This window comes from Galeopterus variegatus, unplaced genomic scaffold (genome assembly GCF_000696425.1).
Source record: "Galeopterus variegatus unplaced genomic scaffold, G_variegatus-3.0.2 Scaffold3407, whole genome shotgun sequence".
In the NCBI taxonomy this organism is placed as follows: Eukaryota; Metazoa; Chordata; class Mammalia; order Dermoptera; family Cynocephalidae; genus Galeopterus; species Galeopterus variegatus.
Window position 1 is genome coordinate 13,463 of NW_007729518.1, and position 13,693 is coordinate 27,155.

Here is a 13,693-nt window from a genome sequence, read left to right on the forward strand (position 1 = left end):
AAAGATGACCAGTAAGGGGATCTTAACCCTTGACTTGGTGTTATCAGCACCACACTCTACCTAGTGAGCCACGGGCCGGCCCCTTATTTTATGTGTTTTTAAAATTTTTTTGAGTGTCTGTAATATGCTGCCCCCATGNAAAGATGACCAGTAAGGGGATCTTAACCCTTGACTTGGTGTTATCAGCACCACACTCTACCTAGTGAGCCACGGGCCGGCCCCTTATTTTATGTGTTTTTAAAATTTTTTTGAGTGTCTGTAATATGCTGCCCCCATGTTCACTCCCATTAGAATATTGGCTCCATAAGAGACTGTCGATTACAGCTCTATTCCCTGTGCCTAGAACAGGGCCAGGCATGTTGTAGGCACACAGTAAACATTTGTGAGATGAATGAATGACCTCAATATTTAAGCCCCTGCAAGCTGTTGATCTGAGCCTCTTTGAAGGGAGACTGGGCTGAGAGATTGACCAGCATCTCACTGGCCCCAGACACAATTGCTGGCCATGTGGGCCAACGCTGGAGGGGGAGGTCAGGTTGCAGGGGAGGGGCTGAGAAGCTGGGGAGCACCTGATGGCTGATGCCTGACCCCTGCCTCTCTGCACAGGCCCATGACAGTGACGAGCCACACACCAACAACAGCCATCTGTTCTTCAGCCTGCAGCCTGGCGCCTACAACCATAACTTCTCAGTGGACCCCAACACAGGGCTCCTCAGAAACCTGAGACCCTTAGACCGAGAGGCCATCGAGCCTGCCCTGGGGGGCCGCATTGTGCTGACCATGCTCGTGGCTGACTATGGTGTGCCTGTCCTTAGCACTGAAGTCAATGTCACCATCAATGTGGAGGTAAGGCCTGGCTCAGCTTGGGGCAGCATGCCAGGATGGGTCTGACAGCCTGCTGGTCCTGGGATGGGGACTCCCAAGCAGGTGGCCACCCCCATGCCCCCAATTCGAGTCACATTTCTGCCCTTTGCAATATGGTGGGTGGGAGACTTCTGCAGCCAGCCTGCCTGGATTAGAATCCTGGCTCACCAGTTGTGCGGCCCTAGGCAATTACTTAACCTTCCTGTGCCCTCAAATTCCTCATCTGTAAAATGGGGATGAAGACGGCATAAAGATTAAGTGAGCTAATTAACGGAAAGTGCTTCAAAGAGTGCCTGACTGTAGAAGGTCCTCAGTGAATACTGTCATTCGCAAAGTTCTACCTGAAGCCTTCCATCTACTGCCACCACTGAAAGACAAAGAGAAGGAGTGAAGATCAGCATTGATAGTGTCTACTGTACACCATTTTATTGATCAACAAACAGGCACCAGGAGGTTCAGTAGCTTGCCTAGGGTTGCCGAATGGGGTTTGGAGACCAGTTGGTCTTTTTCTAAGGCTGCCACAAGCCCACAAGTCACCTTCCTGTAGAAAAGTGTTGTAACAAATGTGTACCTCTACAATGTTCATGGTGTGGATGGCACCCCCTAAGGTTGTGCAGTGCACAGCCTGCACCACTGCACACAGCAGCCCTGTGTCCCACTGGGCTGGGATGCACCACATTCCTACCAGAATGGAGAAAATGGAGAAACAGAAGCAGAATTAGGACTTGTTGGCTGTCCTTGGGGTGGGGGTGGACCACAAAGAAGGAAGAAAGCAGAATTGCATTTACTGAGTGAGCAGGTTCCTTCACCCTCACAAACCAGTCCTCACAACTGCCCCTCGAGAGAGGACTACTACCCCATTTTGCAGATGACAACATTGAGGCCCAGAGAGGTCAAGGTCCCACAGGAGTCAAAAGTAGAGCAGAATGTGACTCAGCTGTACTCTTATCCACTCCTGTGGGTGAGGACAGCCTTGAGAATGCAGTGGGTCATGTGCATGGAGCCAGTAATGCCTTTCCTGGAAAATCACTATCGGAAAACATATCTAGTTAAGGGAGAGAGCTTTGTTCTCTGAGATGTCCATTCTATGGTTATTTGGAAAAAGCCTAAAGCCAAAGCAGACGCCTATAATGTCACCCACCCGCAGGCAGATCCAGGAAGGGCTGAAGCACTCAAGCGTGTCCCCCAAGCACACCCCAGTGTTAGGGGAGAAAGAGGAAGGCAGAGTCGCCTCCATGCTGTGACAACAGTGGAGAGGGCTCCGGCTGTGCATGGTGGGGTCAGGGCTGGTGAGGGAAGGTGAGAACAGAAAACATCTGGCATCTGAGGGCAGGACGAGGTCTAAGCCCTCGTAGGTCCCCAGAGTCCAGCTCTGCCTGAGTACAGAGCTAGTGTCATGGGGCGAATTGAGTACAGGAGGGACAGGAGGGAAGTGGGGCCAAGGAAAGCTTGGACCGCCTTTGTGAATACATAATGGTTTTGGTGCCAACACAATAAATCCAAGAGATGATGGGTCAAGCTGGGCTAGACAGAGATGAAGACGGGACCTGGCATCTTCCTTCCAGAAAGCAGGGTCTAAAACAGACCTGAGCTGTGGTCAGAAGAACAGGAAGGAGGTGGAGCTTTCTGACCATGTGTAACTGCAGAATCCCTACATATGCCCCTGAGACCCAGATGCGTGACCTGGGAAAATTCCCTCCTCTCAAAAGCAGTTTCCTCATTTGGGAAGTGGGCAGTGCGGTCTGAGGAGACATGGGTACAGCTTCCTTGACTCGGGGTGGAGGAATTGTTGGCTTCTCAGAATGGCTCTGGGGAGGGTGGACTCTTGGGACTCAGACCTTCCTTTGCCTGCAGGACATCAATGATAACCTGCCCGTCTTCAACCAGTCCAGCTACAACTTCCAGGTGAAGGAGAGGGATCCAGGTAAGTCCTCTCTGGGCCAGGCTGGATGCTGGAGCTGGGGCCCAGTATGGCTTCTCACCCCTCACAAGGCAGGCCTGGAATGCCCAGAAGAGGTGGGTACAGAGGAGGCTTCCAGTGGCTGGGGCCAGGGGTCCCTCCAAGCTCTGCCTCTTGCCCACAGGAGTGCTGGTGGGTGTGGTGGTGGCCCAGGATGCAGACCAGACAGAAGCCAACAACCGCATCAGCTTTATCCTGTCAGGAAGTGGTGCCAACAACTTCATCCTCCGAGGCTCAGTGCTGGGGTCTGGGCGGGCTGAATGCCTCCTCCAGCTGCCCTCAGACGTGAGTCTGGACTATGAGGTGCAGGCTTTCTTTGATCTGACAGTGAGTGCTGAGAACCCAGACCCACAGGGGGGTGAGGCCACAGTAGGAGTCCACGTGGCTGTGGAGGACGTGAACGATGAGCCACCTACCCTGGACTCAGCCTCGCTCCAGGGTGTCCATGTGGCTGAGAATGGCTCACAGCAAGGCCAGGTCGCTGAGGTGATTGCCTGGGATGTGGATACTGATGCCCAGCTGGAGATACAGCTTGTGAATGTCATCTGTACCAAGGCTGGGGTTGATGTGGGCAGCCTGTGCTATGGCTGGTTCTCTGTGGTGCCCAATGGCTCTGTGTACATCAATCAGAGTGAGGCCATCGACTATGAGGCCTGTGACCTGGTCACGCTGGTCATGAGGGCTTATGACCTCAACATGGACCCCAGCTTCCATGCCTACAGTGACAATGGTAAGGTAGCCTGGCCTCAGGGCCTGGCAGACTGCAGTTAGGGGCTGTGGGAAAGAGCCCTGGGCTGGGACCCACAAGGTCTGGGTTCATATTCTGGCTCCAGCCCTTCCCAGTTGTATCACTGCAAAAGCCCCAACCCCTGTCTAAGCTTCAGTTTCCCCATCTGTCCAGTGGAGTTGAGTAGTAGTTTGCCTGTGACGATTAAATGAGACATGCATGTAGGTGTTTAGTGCAGTGCCTTGCATATAGTAAGCACCTAATTAATGCTATTAGTTTTCAAGGCAGTGTAAAAGAAAAAGCACACTTCAGAGACAGACATTATCCCACTTCTGACACCAAATCGCAATAATAACCATATTAATAGCTGGCATGTATTATGTCCTTACAACTGCCAAGAACTATGCCAGGCACTTTGTGAGCATTTCCTCACTTTATTCCCACATGACCCATTAGGTAGGTGATCCCTATCCAATTTTATAGCTCAGTTGGTTAGAGAGCAGTGTTATAATACCAAGGTCAAGGGTTCAGATTCCTGTACTGGCTAGCCACCAAATAATAAATAAATAAATAAGTAATAACCAGTTTACACAGTTAGAAAGTGTTAGTATAATGTCATGGTCAGGTGAGATATTACTAGGTTGGGCCCAGTCCTGGCCCATCACTCCTGACTTTGATAAGCTGCTTACCCTCTCTGAGGCTTGGGGGTGGTACTCCCTCCTACACGGGATGATGCATGGGAGGGAGGCTATAGGGCCAGGCTCTTTGGGTCAGGCTTTTGCCCAGAGCCCACAGCCAGTTGACCTTGTCTCCCTAGGAAGCTTCCCCATTACCATTGAGGATGTGAATGACAATGCACCCTATTTTCTTCCTGAGGATAAGACTTTTGGTAAGCAGCAACCCTGGTCATCTCCCTGCCACACCCATACACATCCTGTTCCACGGGGACCACCCTTGGATAACCACATAGATCCTCCTCAGGCCCCAAGGGGTGTCCTTAGAAAGGGAGGAAGGCTTCTAATTTTTGCAACAGAAGGGAACATCTGGGTTTTCATTCCAGTTCTGCTCCACCTATGTCTGGCTCTGGGCCAGGCCCTTCCTCTCTGGGCCTCAGTTTCCCCATCCGTACAAGGGGAGGTGAATGATTTAACTACTGGCCCAGAGGTAGCTGTAATGGGGGTCTCTTTTGGCAGAGAGGTCTGGGTGGGTTTAGGGGGATGAGCCCAGAGCTGGGCTTGTGGCCAGTCTTGGACCAGGTGGGCACTTCCCTGACCCTACTCACCCCCTTCCTGTCCATACCTATAGTGATCATCCCAGAAATTGTGATACCTGGCCAAAAGGTGGCTTCTGTCCAGGTAAGTCCTTGGTTCCAGCCTTTGTTGATCACATTAGTCCCAGGGGACACAGGGCTAAGGTTCTCAGTTACCCCCAAAACATTTCAACCTAGAAAGGTAATGTATGTGCTCCAACATTTATAAAAGAAAATCCCAGAAAAATTTTTAAAATTTTAAAAAGGAAAAGAAAAAAGAAACCCCAGAATGGAAACAAACACCTGCCTAATCAATATGATCAAACTTTACTAATTGTTTTTTTAAGGTGGCTGGCCAGTATGGGAATCTGAACCCTTGACCTTGGTGTTATAGCACTGAGCTCTTACAAAGTGAGCTAACTGACCAGTCCCAAACCTTATTAATTATTAAATTTAATACTAATAAAAATTTTGTGATAATAAATCCCACTTGCAGGCTAGATTTTTCTCACTATATCGGAATTCTTGAGTATCACAGAGAAATCATAACCAATTATAAATTGAATGAGTTCCTTATAGTTAAATAATTTTCAGAGCAAAATTATAAAAATGCTTTCAATTTTTTATGGTATTGTATGTGAGTGTGTTTATTAGAGAGCAGTGGCTATGCCAAGTGGGGGTGAGGCCTCCAAGAGGCTGGGCCTCTTACTGACCTAGAGAGCTGCCATGCCTCCTTGGGACTCAGTTTCCCTCCTTGATGAGAAGCTGGCAGTTCTGGCAAGTGGTATCTGGGTGCTACTTCCTAAGCTGTGGGAAGGACATGGGTATGGAAGATGGACAGGTCTTCCACTTTTAGAACTGAGTGTGCCCTTGAGACAGCATCTCTCTCTCACAGCCTCAGTTTCCTCTTGTAAAATGCAGATACTAATTCTCCCTCTCTAGGTTTTTTCCAAGCCTTAAAATGGTCAGTTTTCCAGTCTTCAGACAATTGCATTCCAATGTCATGAATTTATCCATGACTTTAAACAACTGTTTCTAAATTGACTTATTTTTGAAACTTAAACACCAGCTTTGGCCTCACCCTGAACAGTAGCGCCAGTGGACTCACGGCTCTGTGGGCTGGTGATGTTTTTCTCTAAAAGGCACTACAATGAATGGAAGTATTCGTGCTCCCTTCTTCACTTGTTTGGTCCTCTAGGGGAATTCATACTCACATTACTAAGCACTGAATGAAATCTGAGCATTCCTGTGCCTGTGAGTGTGGGTGAGTGTGTGTGTGAGTGCGTGCCTGACAGTTGGGGAGGTGAGGAGCAGGGTAGGATTTCCACATGGGAGGGACCTGGGGAGTGATTTGTTGAGTTGGGGAGACAAGAGCAGGGACAGGGACTTGTCCAAACCTGGATTTGCAGAATGTGTACATTGTTTGTTTAAAGCATTTGCTTATTTGGGGTAGCCTGGGGAAGTCCAATAGAGATTATGGAGACCAGCCTCTCAGGCCACCCTAGCCTTTGATTCCTGCTAGGGATGGAGGGTTGCCTGGCCTGGTCCCCAGATGTTGTCCACTCTTGCTCCTAGGCCAGAGACAATGACTCAGGGAACAATGGGGCCATCCTGTTCTCCATCCTCCAAGTGGATTTCATCTCTAAGGATGAGGCCATGACCCCTTTCCAGGGCTTTTTCCGGATCTCCACCTCCTCAGAGGCCAATGTGTTTATTGGCAACATTGAGTAACTGCAGGCAGCCCCTGGGTAGAGGTTGGGGGTGGGGGCTTCAAGGCAAGGAGTTCCCCATCCTGGGAGGTGTACACGTGGGTACCAGAGGACTCCAGCCTGGGTTCTGAGACTGAGCCTCTCACCTTCCATAGGCTGGTGACCAACCTTGATTCCACTCTACAAGGCACCTATCAAGTGACAGTCCAGGCCCAGGACAAACCTTCCATGGGTCTTGCCCAGGAAGCTCAAATCACCCTGAATGTGAGTGACAGTCCCCTCCTCCAGCCCCCAGTGCCCTCTGGGTCCCCAGTGCCTCATCTGCCCCCATACCCTACTCTCCCAGCTCTTCACTGTGGACCAGAGTTACCGCGTTCGGCTGCAGTTCTCCATGCACAAGGAGGAGGTGGGCGCAGACATTACAGAAATTAAAGCGTAAGTCCAGGAGTTGAGGAAGGGACTTTGAGATGAACAGGACTTAGGAGGCTGGTCCCTGACAGGACCTGGATGGAATGTCTCTCAACCCTGTCCCTGATCCACACTTGACCTTGTCCCTGTCTTTGACCCTGTACCTGTACCACCTTTCTGCATGCCCCCACAAGCCCATGACAAGCCAAGGGCAGAGAGAGGCCTAAATGGGGCTGCCACGTGCAGTTGTGAAGGCTGTGTACTGCACAAGGGCATTCTGTTTGCTGAGCTATAAACCCAGCCCCAGAGGAAGGTGTTTCCTTTTTTAATTTTCACAGGGGTGCTACTTACTTAGCCAACAGAGTTGTCCAAAGGAGGTGCCTCTTTCTCATTCACACAATTCCTAATTCCACTGGCAGAAGTGTGGCCACAGGCTTCTAACCTAGGCCTCTTTGACTCCTGCCCCCTTTGCAGGGTTCTCACCCAGGCGACCAGGACTACGGTTTACGTTGTGAACATTCAGGACATAGAATCCAAAGCTCAGTGAGTGCCCAAAGGCCTGGTGGTTGGAATGAAGAGAAGAAGCAGCAGCAGGAGGGGCCTGCAGGGAGGGGCTGGGCTGCTGACCCCCCAAACCTGCCCCATTCCAGGACCCGAGCCCAATCCTACCTCGATGCCTACTTTGTCTTCTCCAATGGGTCGGCCCTGACACTTAACGACCTGAGTGTGTGAGTGGGGCTGCCTCTGGGGTGGGCATGATGGTGAGAAGGAAGCCAGGGTGGGAGTGCCAATGTCCCTTGGGCCTGAGTGGGATTCTGTGGCCAGGATGATCCGGAATGACCAGGATTCCCTGACAAGGCTGCTGCAGCTGGGGCTGGTGGTGCTGGTGAGTGTGGGCAGGGTGGAGGTAATGGGGGAGCGGGGGATGTTGACCCCACAGCCTGTCTCCCACTCCTTCTTCTCCAGGGCTCCCAGGAGAGCCAGGAGTCAGACCTGCCGAATACACTCATCAGCATCATCATAGGATTGGGAGCGCTTTTGCTGCTGGTCCTTGTGATCATGACCGTGGCCTTTGTGTGTATGCGAAAGAGGTGCTGCTCCCACCACCAACCCCATCTCCAACTCTCCCCCTCCCCTACCACCTAGGACATGGGGTGGAGGGTGGTAGAAAGAGTTTGGGTTTATGTATCAGGTGTATGTGCATTCAATCCCCAGTGACCCGTTGTAAGTTCTTGGGCAAGTCACCTCCTCTCCCTGAGCGTCAGTTTCCACATCTGCAGAGTGGGCATGCCATGAGATTCGTCAATGCACTAAAGGAAGTAATGTGCATCTCACTCCCAGAAAGATGTCTGGCACATACTACGCACGTAATAAGTGCTGCTGCTTTTTCCCTTTCCAACCCGTATAGAGGCAGCAGCCATATCTGGGTTTGATTCCAGACCTTGACACTGGCTGGCTGTGTGGCCTTTGGCAAAACACTTTTTTTCTCTGGCTCTTACTTCTACCCTCTGTAAAACGGAGCCTAACACTCTCACCTGCCAGGACCATTGTGAAGCCATACTCTCACGGCCTCCACTGGGCACACGGTGGGCATACAGTGAAGGTGTGACCCCCTCCTGGTTCCCCACAGCTACCACCGGAAGCTTTGGGCTATGAAGGCTGCCAAGGAGGCCCGGAAGACAGTGGCGGGGGTGGTGGCCTCAGCCCCCGCCATCCCCGGGACTAACATGTATAACACTGAGCGGTGAGCAGGGGTCAAAAAGTGGGTAAGAGACCTTGTGGGGTGGCTGAAGGCCATGGCCACTTGACTGAGCCTTCTGTCCAGGGCTAACCCCATGCTGAACCTCTCCACCGAGGACCTGGACTTGGTATACCTTTCCTCCTCCAGCGACATGGACCACGTCAGGTGAGCAGTGTCCCCCACAGCCAGGCTAGTTGGCAGAGGTAGTGGTGATGGTGGTGATGATCATGGCATGGTGGTGGTGGTGGTGGTGGAGATGGTGGTGGTGTTGGTAGTGGAGATGGTGGTGGTGGAGATGGTGGTGGTGGAGATGGTGGTGGTGTTGGTAGTGATGGTGTTGCTGGGGGCGAAGATGGTGGTGATGGTGGTTGGTGGTGGTGGTGCTGGCAGTGGGGGTGGTGGTCATGGTGTTTGGCTACAGACAGGGAGGACTGGGCCTGCCAACAACCTGAGTTTCATCACCTCTCCCACAGCCTCAACTCCCTAGATAACAACTGTGTGGACCTGGGCAACAAATCTATGAACACTGCCGACAGCAGTGGGGACTAGAACAGTCAGGAAATCAAGGTAAGATGGGGGATGATTTGGTGCCTGGGGCTTCTGACTTGGGAGGGGCAGGGTTCAGGACACAGCTGGAGGGACCTGTTGCTGACATGGGCAGGCGCAGCCTCGCTTCTCTGCCCCAGGCCCCGGGGAGCCTTATGGCTTTGGAATAGGGCGTCCAATCCTTGCTCCTTCACTCGTTCACTGTGGGAACCTGGGTGGATGACTTCTTGCCTCTGGTTCTCAGTTTTCCCATCTGTAAATGGGGATCAGAACATTACCCGTGCAGGGCTGTGGTGAGGATTGAATAAGAGTGGGCATAAAAACCACCTGCACATGGGGCCGGCCCGGTGGTGCACTCGGTAGAGGGTGGCGCTCCTGCCGAGGGTTCGGATCCCATATAGAGACTGGTTCGCTCACTGGTTGAGCACGGTGCGGGCGCGACACCAAGGGTTGCGATCCCATTGCCGGTCACGAAAAAAGACAAAAGGGAAAGAAAAAAAAAAAAACACCTGCACAGAGCAAATGCCGAAAAGCCTGACTGTCCCGTTATAGCTTCTATACAACAGACGGTGAGCACAGGGAAGAGGCCCGGAGAGGAATGGACATAGCCCAGCAGAGGAGCGAAGGTGGCCTCAAATGAGTAATAGTTAAATAGGTTAGCTGGTTAGATGAGACGGAGAGTTCATAGCCTGGGCTGCTGTTTAGGATCACCATAGAGACTCTTTAAAAATATTGATGCCTATTTGGATCCCCATACCAGCCAGCCTCAAAGAGAAAAATAAATAAATACTGAAGCCCGGGTGACACCAAGAGGTTCTGGTTCCAATGGTCTGGGTGGAGCCTGGGCACGGATATGTGGTAAAGGCTTCCTAGGGCATTCTCATGCAGGCAGGATTGAGAACCACTGGAGTAGGTGAGTGGGCTGCAGGGGGGCTGGGGGCAGGGGGTTTGTCTACCTGGAGGAGCGGGTCTCCAGAAGCAGAAGAAACTACCCTCTCTCCTTCCCACTTTGAAAGCCACCATTGCAGTAGAATCTCTCCAAGGCCCATTTGAGTCGTAATAGTCTGAGGTTCTGTGGAGGGGTCGGGGAGGTATTCACCCACCATCCACACACATCCACCCCTCTTCTGAGTCCTGAGCTCAACCTGGTCCCTGCCCTCCAAAGCTCCCAGCCTGCTCTCACGCTTTAGTATTTATTTTCCCTCGAGGACTCTACATGCAAAGATTTGGTCAACCAAAGCCTCTCTTGGGCTTTAAAACACCCAGAATGTTGCACATGGAGTCTGGTGTAACATGCTACAGGGAATCTGGTATAGAGGCTCCCAGATGGGCCCCTAAGGATGGGGGCTGTGGTGGCCAGGTGGCCAGGCAGGGCTGGAGGCCTCTGGGTGGGTGGCTCATCTCTGAGGTGGTTTGAAGCAAAAACTCCAATGAACATGTCTAGGGGAACTGAGGCAGAAGGGAACAGCCTTGCCTGCCAGAGCTTGTGGCCCCGAGGAGGCCAATGCTGACCTAGATGGGAAAGGAGTCAGGGGCTCCCACAGTAAGGCTGGGCCTGTGGGCTGGGGAGGGGCAAGGAGCTCTGAGAAAAGGGTCTGGAGATGGAGGGGGCCAGGTCACAGAAAGCCTTCAAAGCCAAAAAAGAGCTGAGACTCTGTCCTGGGAGGTCAGGGGATTGCTATATTTCTGAGAAGCTGCTTGAGGCTCCACCCCCTCTCCTGCAGCAGTGAGTGGGCCTTGGGAGTGTCTGGGAAGGCCTAGGAGGCCATGGGGTGTTCTTGGGCGCTACCCGCCCCCTCCTCTCCCTTGGCTGGGGGGTTGGGGAGGCAGGACACAGATGGGGCCTTTTCCCATGAATCCCTTGGTTCTGTGACTTGTCCAAGAGCTCTGTAAACGTTTGTGTGGAAGTCAAGAGTGACCTGAGAGATCATCCAATCCAACCTTTCCAAGTAGCCAATAGAGAAAATGATGCCCAGAAAGGGGTGCTGTCCCGCTCAAAGTCGGATGGCTTGCAGGGCGGGAACAGACCAGAACCTAGGTCTCTGGTCTCCAAGTCACCTTATCCTGGGTGGCATTGTGCCAACAGCTGCCCACCTGGGGTTCATGATGAGGGCTCTGAGGAGCATGGGCAGAATGTTTAGCCCTTCTGGGGCCCCTCAGATGTTCCACTGTTTACCAGGGGCCAGAGCAGCCCCAGTCTGGGAAAGCCTTCGGAATGCCCTTGGGAGGGCAGAAGTGGCCAGGGTTCTGGCTCTGTGGGTGTCTCTACAGCAGAGTAGTTGAGCCTGGGGACCTGGTTGTCCCACAGGAGGGTGCGTGTGTGAGTGTGCTCATGTCACGTGGGAAGGGGGACGAGGAAGGGCATGAGGGATGAGTGAGCATATGCCATGAAGAACTGTAGGTGGAACCCTGGGTGTGATGGGTCCCTCTGTGAGTGGCACAAAGAGACACCAAATTCAACCAGTGGCAGCATCACACCATGGACAGGCTTTAGAGCCAGTAAGACTAGTGATCCAAACCCTGCTGTGCCCCTTCCTGGCCAGGAGGACCCTCTGAGCTTCAGCTTCTACACCTGTAAAATGGGGGACATGATCCCTCCCTCAGGGGATTCCTGCAGGTATTTCAGATAATGGCTGGACCTTGTCCAGCAAAGTGTCTGCCATGGGGTGCAGGTGGCAGGAACTGTGCTGGACTGGCTCTTGGCATCGGATGCAGGGCCCAGCATTATTGAGGACTTGGCAGAACACCAAAGTGCTGCTGTGCCAGTGAGTGGGGCAGAGGCCAGAGTAGACCTCCCAGGCCCATTCCTTCACCTGAGCCCACCTGCACCACCACCAGCCACGGCCACCTCTGGGACAGGGCCAGGAGACTGAGGCCCTAGGAGGAGCAGGATGGGGCACTCGCCGAGAAGCCATATGGTGGTGGGCTTGATCACCCACCCACTGCCCTAGGGCCTGAAGAGGTCACCCCATCTTGCCCTCATCCTTCACACCTCCTCTCCTTCTCCCCCCAGAAGGAGCTGCTGCACAGACTGCTGGGGCCAGATCCAGAGCCCCTGAGAGTGGTGCTGTCAGGAAGGCAGGTGGGCACGGGTGGACCCTTCACCAACATTGGCCTGGACACCATAGACATGTGATGGGGGCTCCCAGTCTTCTGGGTGACCTCAGAAGAGGCCTTGTCACATCCTAACTACACCTGTTCCTCCCTGGATGTAATAATATAGTGTGTTCTCTGCCTTCTTCTGCTTTTAGCCAATCACAACAGACAAGGGTTGGGGAAAGATTTTATTACCAATGTATACCATGACAGCTTGTAGCCAAAAAGCTTTTAGCCAATCACAGCAGACAAGGGTTGGGGAAAGATTTTATTACCAATGTATACCATGACAGCTTGTAGCCAAAAACCGTGGCTGGAGGGGCAGGGACAGGGACACTGAGTGGTCACAAGGGACTTGTGGGGGCTCACAGCAGGGGGGACAAGGGGCTGGAGAGGGTGGCCTTTAAAGGACAACTGTGGTTGTAGAATGAGCTCTCTATCCTGTCCCCAATACCCACGACCAGTTGTTACCCATGCTGTTGGTCCAGGACCTTCCATGAGCCTCTGGCTATGACCTCCAGTCCTGCCTGAGACTCTGACTTTTCTGTGACTGTTCTTCTCAGCTAAGCCCCCAGGGCACTTCCTGCAGCTGCCTTTGGCCTCTCTGGGAATTTTTACCCAGTGGGAGAGGGGATAAGGGCTGGGGGATTGGACCAGGTGGGTGGGAAAAAGGAGTTAGGGAAGGACCACCAACCGCATGCAAGAGATGCCCCAGCCGGCTGCGGGATCCAGCTGCTGCATGAAGACACACTCACACACTCGTTCAGTACCTCACACGCCACCAGGGACCTCACATTCAGAGCCTTGCACACTCGAGGGTCTCACACACCAATCCTTGCCACTTGGAGCTTTTACTATTCAAATTTGCATGCAGTCTCTCCCCGTTCTGGGGATCTGGCCCCGCTGGAGACCTCAACGCACCAGTATGAACATCTCAGGAGCCTGCCTCAGCTCTCAGGGAGTGAAAGGGGTGCTGAGCCGGTCCCCGTGGTCATGCAGCGTGACCTGGAGGAAGTAGAACTGAGGGCTGTGAGGAGTCAGTGGGGCGTCAGGGCTGGCTGAGCTCGTGGGCTCATGGACACGAAGGAGCTTGGTAGGGGGGGTTCATTGGTGTTTGGAAGGGGAGGGTCTGGAAAGAAGGGGATGAGAAGGCCCTAGAGGCTGCCCACCTCTCCGAGGCCCGTCGCACGCAGAGGGGTCCCTTTCTAGGGGCCTGGGGTCAAGAAAGGAGCCTGAGAAGGTTGGAAACCCGGGCGTACAAAAGGGGTGCAGATCACTCGGCCGTGGGTCCCGCCCGCGAGCAGCACCGCGGACGGCGCACACTCTGCAGCAGCGCGCGGAAGAGGCCGGGCGGGCGCTTGGCAGCGCCATCTGCAGGCGCGGCGCGCACGGA

The 13,693-nt window shown here is 53.1% G+C and overlaps 2 protein-coding genes across 2 annotated transcripts in view; one reads left to right on the plus strand and one right to left on the minus strand.

Annotated features, from left to right (window-relative positions):
• The window catches only part of CDHR2 (cadherin-related family member 2), a 25,547-nt gene extending 13,107 nt beyond the window's left edge, over positions 1 to 12,440 (plus strand). The window contains exons 16-31 of the mRNA XM_008584925.1: positions 607 to 846; positions 2,719 to 2,788; positions 2,949 to 3,554; positions 4,369 to 4,440; positions 4,857 to 4,906; positions 6,376 to 6,527; positions 6,665 to 6,773; positions 6,856 to 6,944; positions 7,392 to 7,460; positions 7,568 to 7,645; positions 7,743 to 7,803; positions 7,884 to 8,008; positions 8,548 to 8,661; positions 8,743 to 8,823; positions 9,132 to 9,225; positions 12,218 to 12,440. Coding sequence (XP_008583147.1) covers positions 607 to 846; positions 2,719 to 2,788; positions 2,949 to 3,554; positions 4,369 to 4,440; positions 4,857 to 4,906; positions 6,376 to 6,527; positions 6,665 to 6,773; positions 6,856 to 6,944; positions 7,392 to 7,460; positions 7,568 to 7,645; positions 7,743 to 7,803; positions 7,884 to 8,008; positions 8,548 to 8,661; positions 8,743 to 8,823; positions 9,132 to 9,207 — 1,992 coding nt within the window. The 3' untranslated portion in view covers positions 9,208 to 9,225; positions 12,218 to 12,440. The remainder of the gene's footprint in view (positions 1 to 606; positions 847 to 2,718; positions 2,789 to 2,948; positions 3,555 to 4,368; positions 4,441 to 4,856; positions 4,907 to 6,375; positions 6,528 to 6,664; positions 6,774 to 6,855; positions 6,945 to 7,391; positions 7,461 to 7,567; positions 7,646 to 7,742; positions 7,804 to 7,883; positions 8,009 to 8,547; positions 8,662 to 8,742; positions 8,824 to 9,131; positions 9,226 to 12,217) is intronic.
• Positions 12,441 to 12,554: 114 nt separating this feature from the next.
• Positions 12,555 to 13,693, minus strand: part of GPRIN1 (G protein regulated inducer of neurite outgrowth 1) — a 4,209-nt gene continuing 3,070 nt past the window's right edge. Inside the window, exon 2 of the mRNA XM_008584929.1 lies at positions 12,555 to 13,671. Within this exon, the coding sequence (XP_008583151.1) occupies positions 13,574 to 13,671 (98 nt within the window). The 3' untranslated portion in view covers positions 12,555 to 13,573. The remainder of the gene's footprint in view (positions 13,672 to 13,693) is intronic.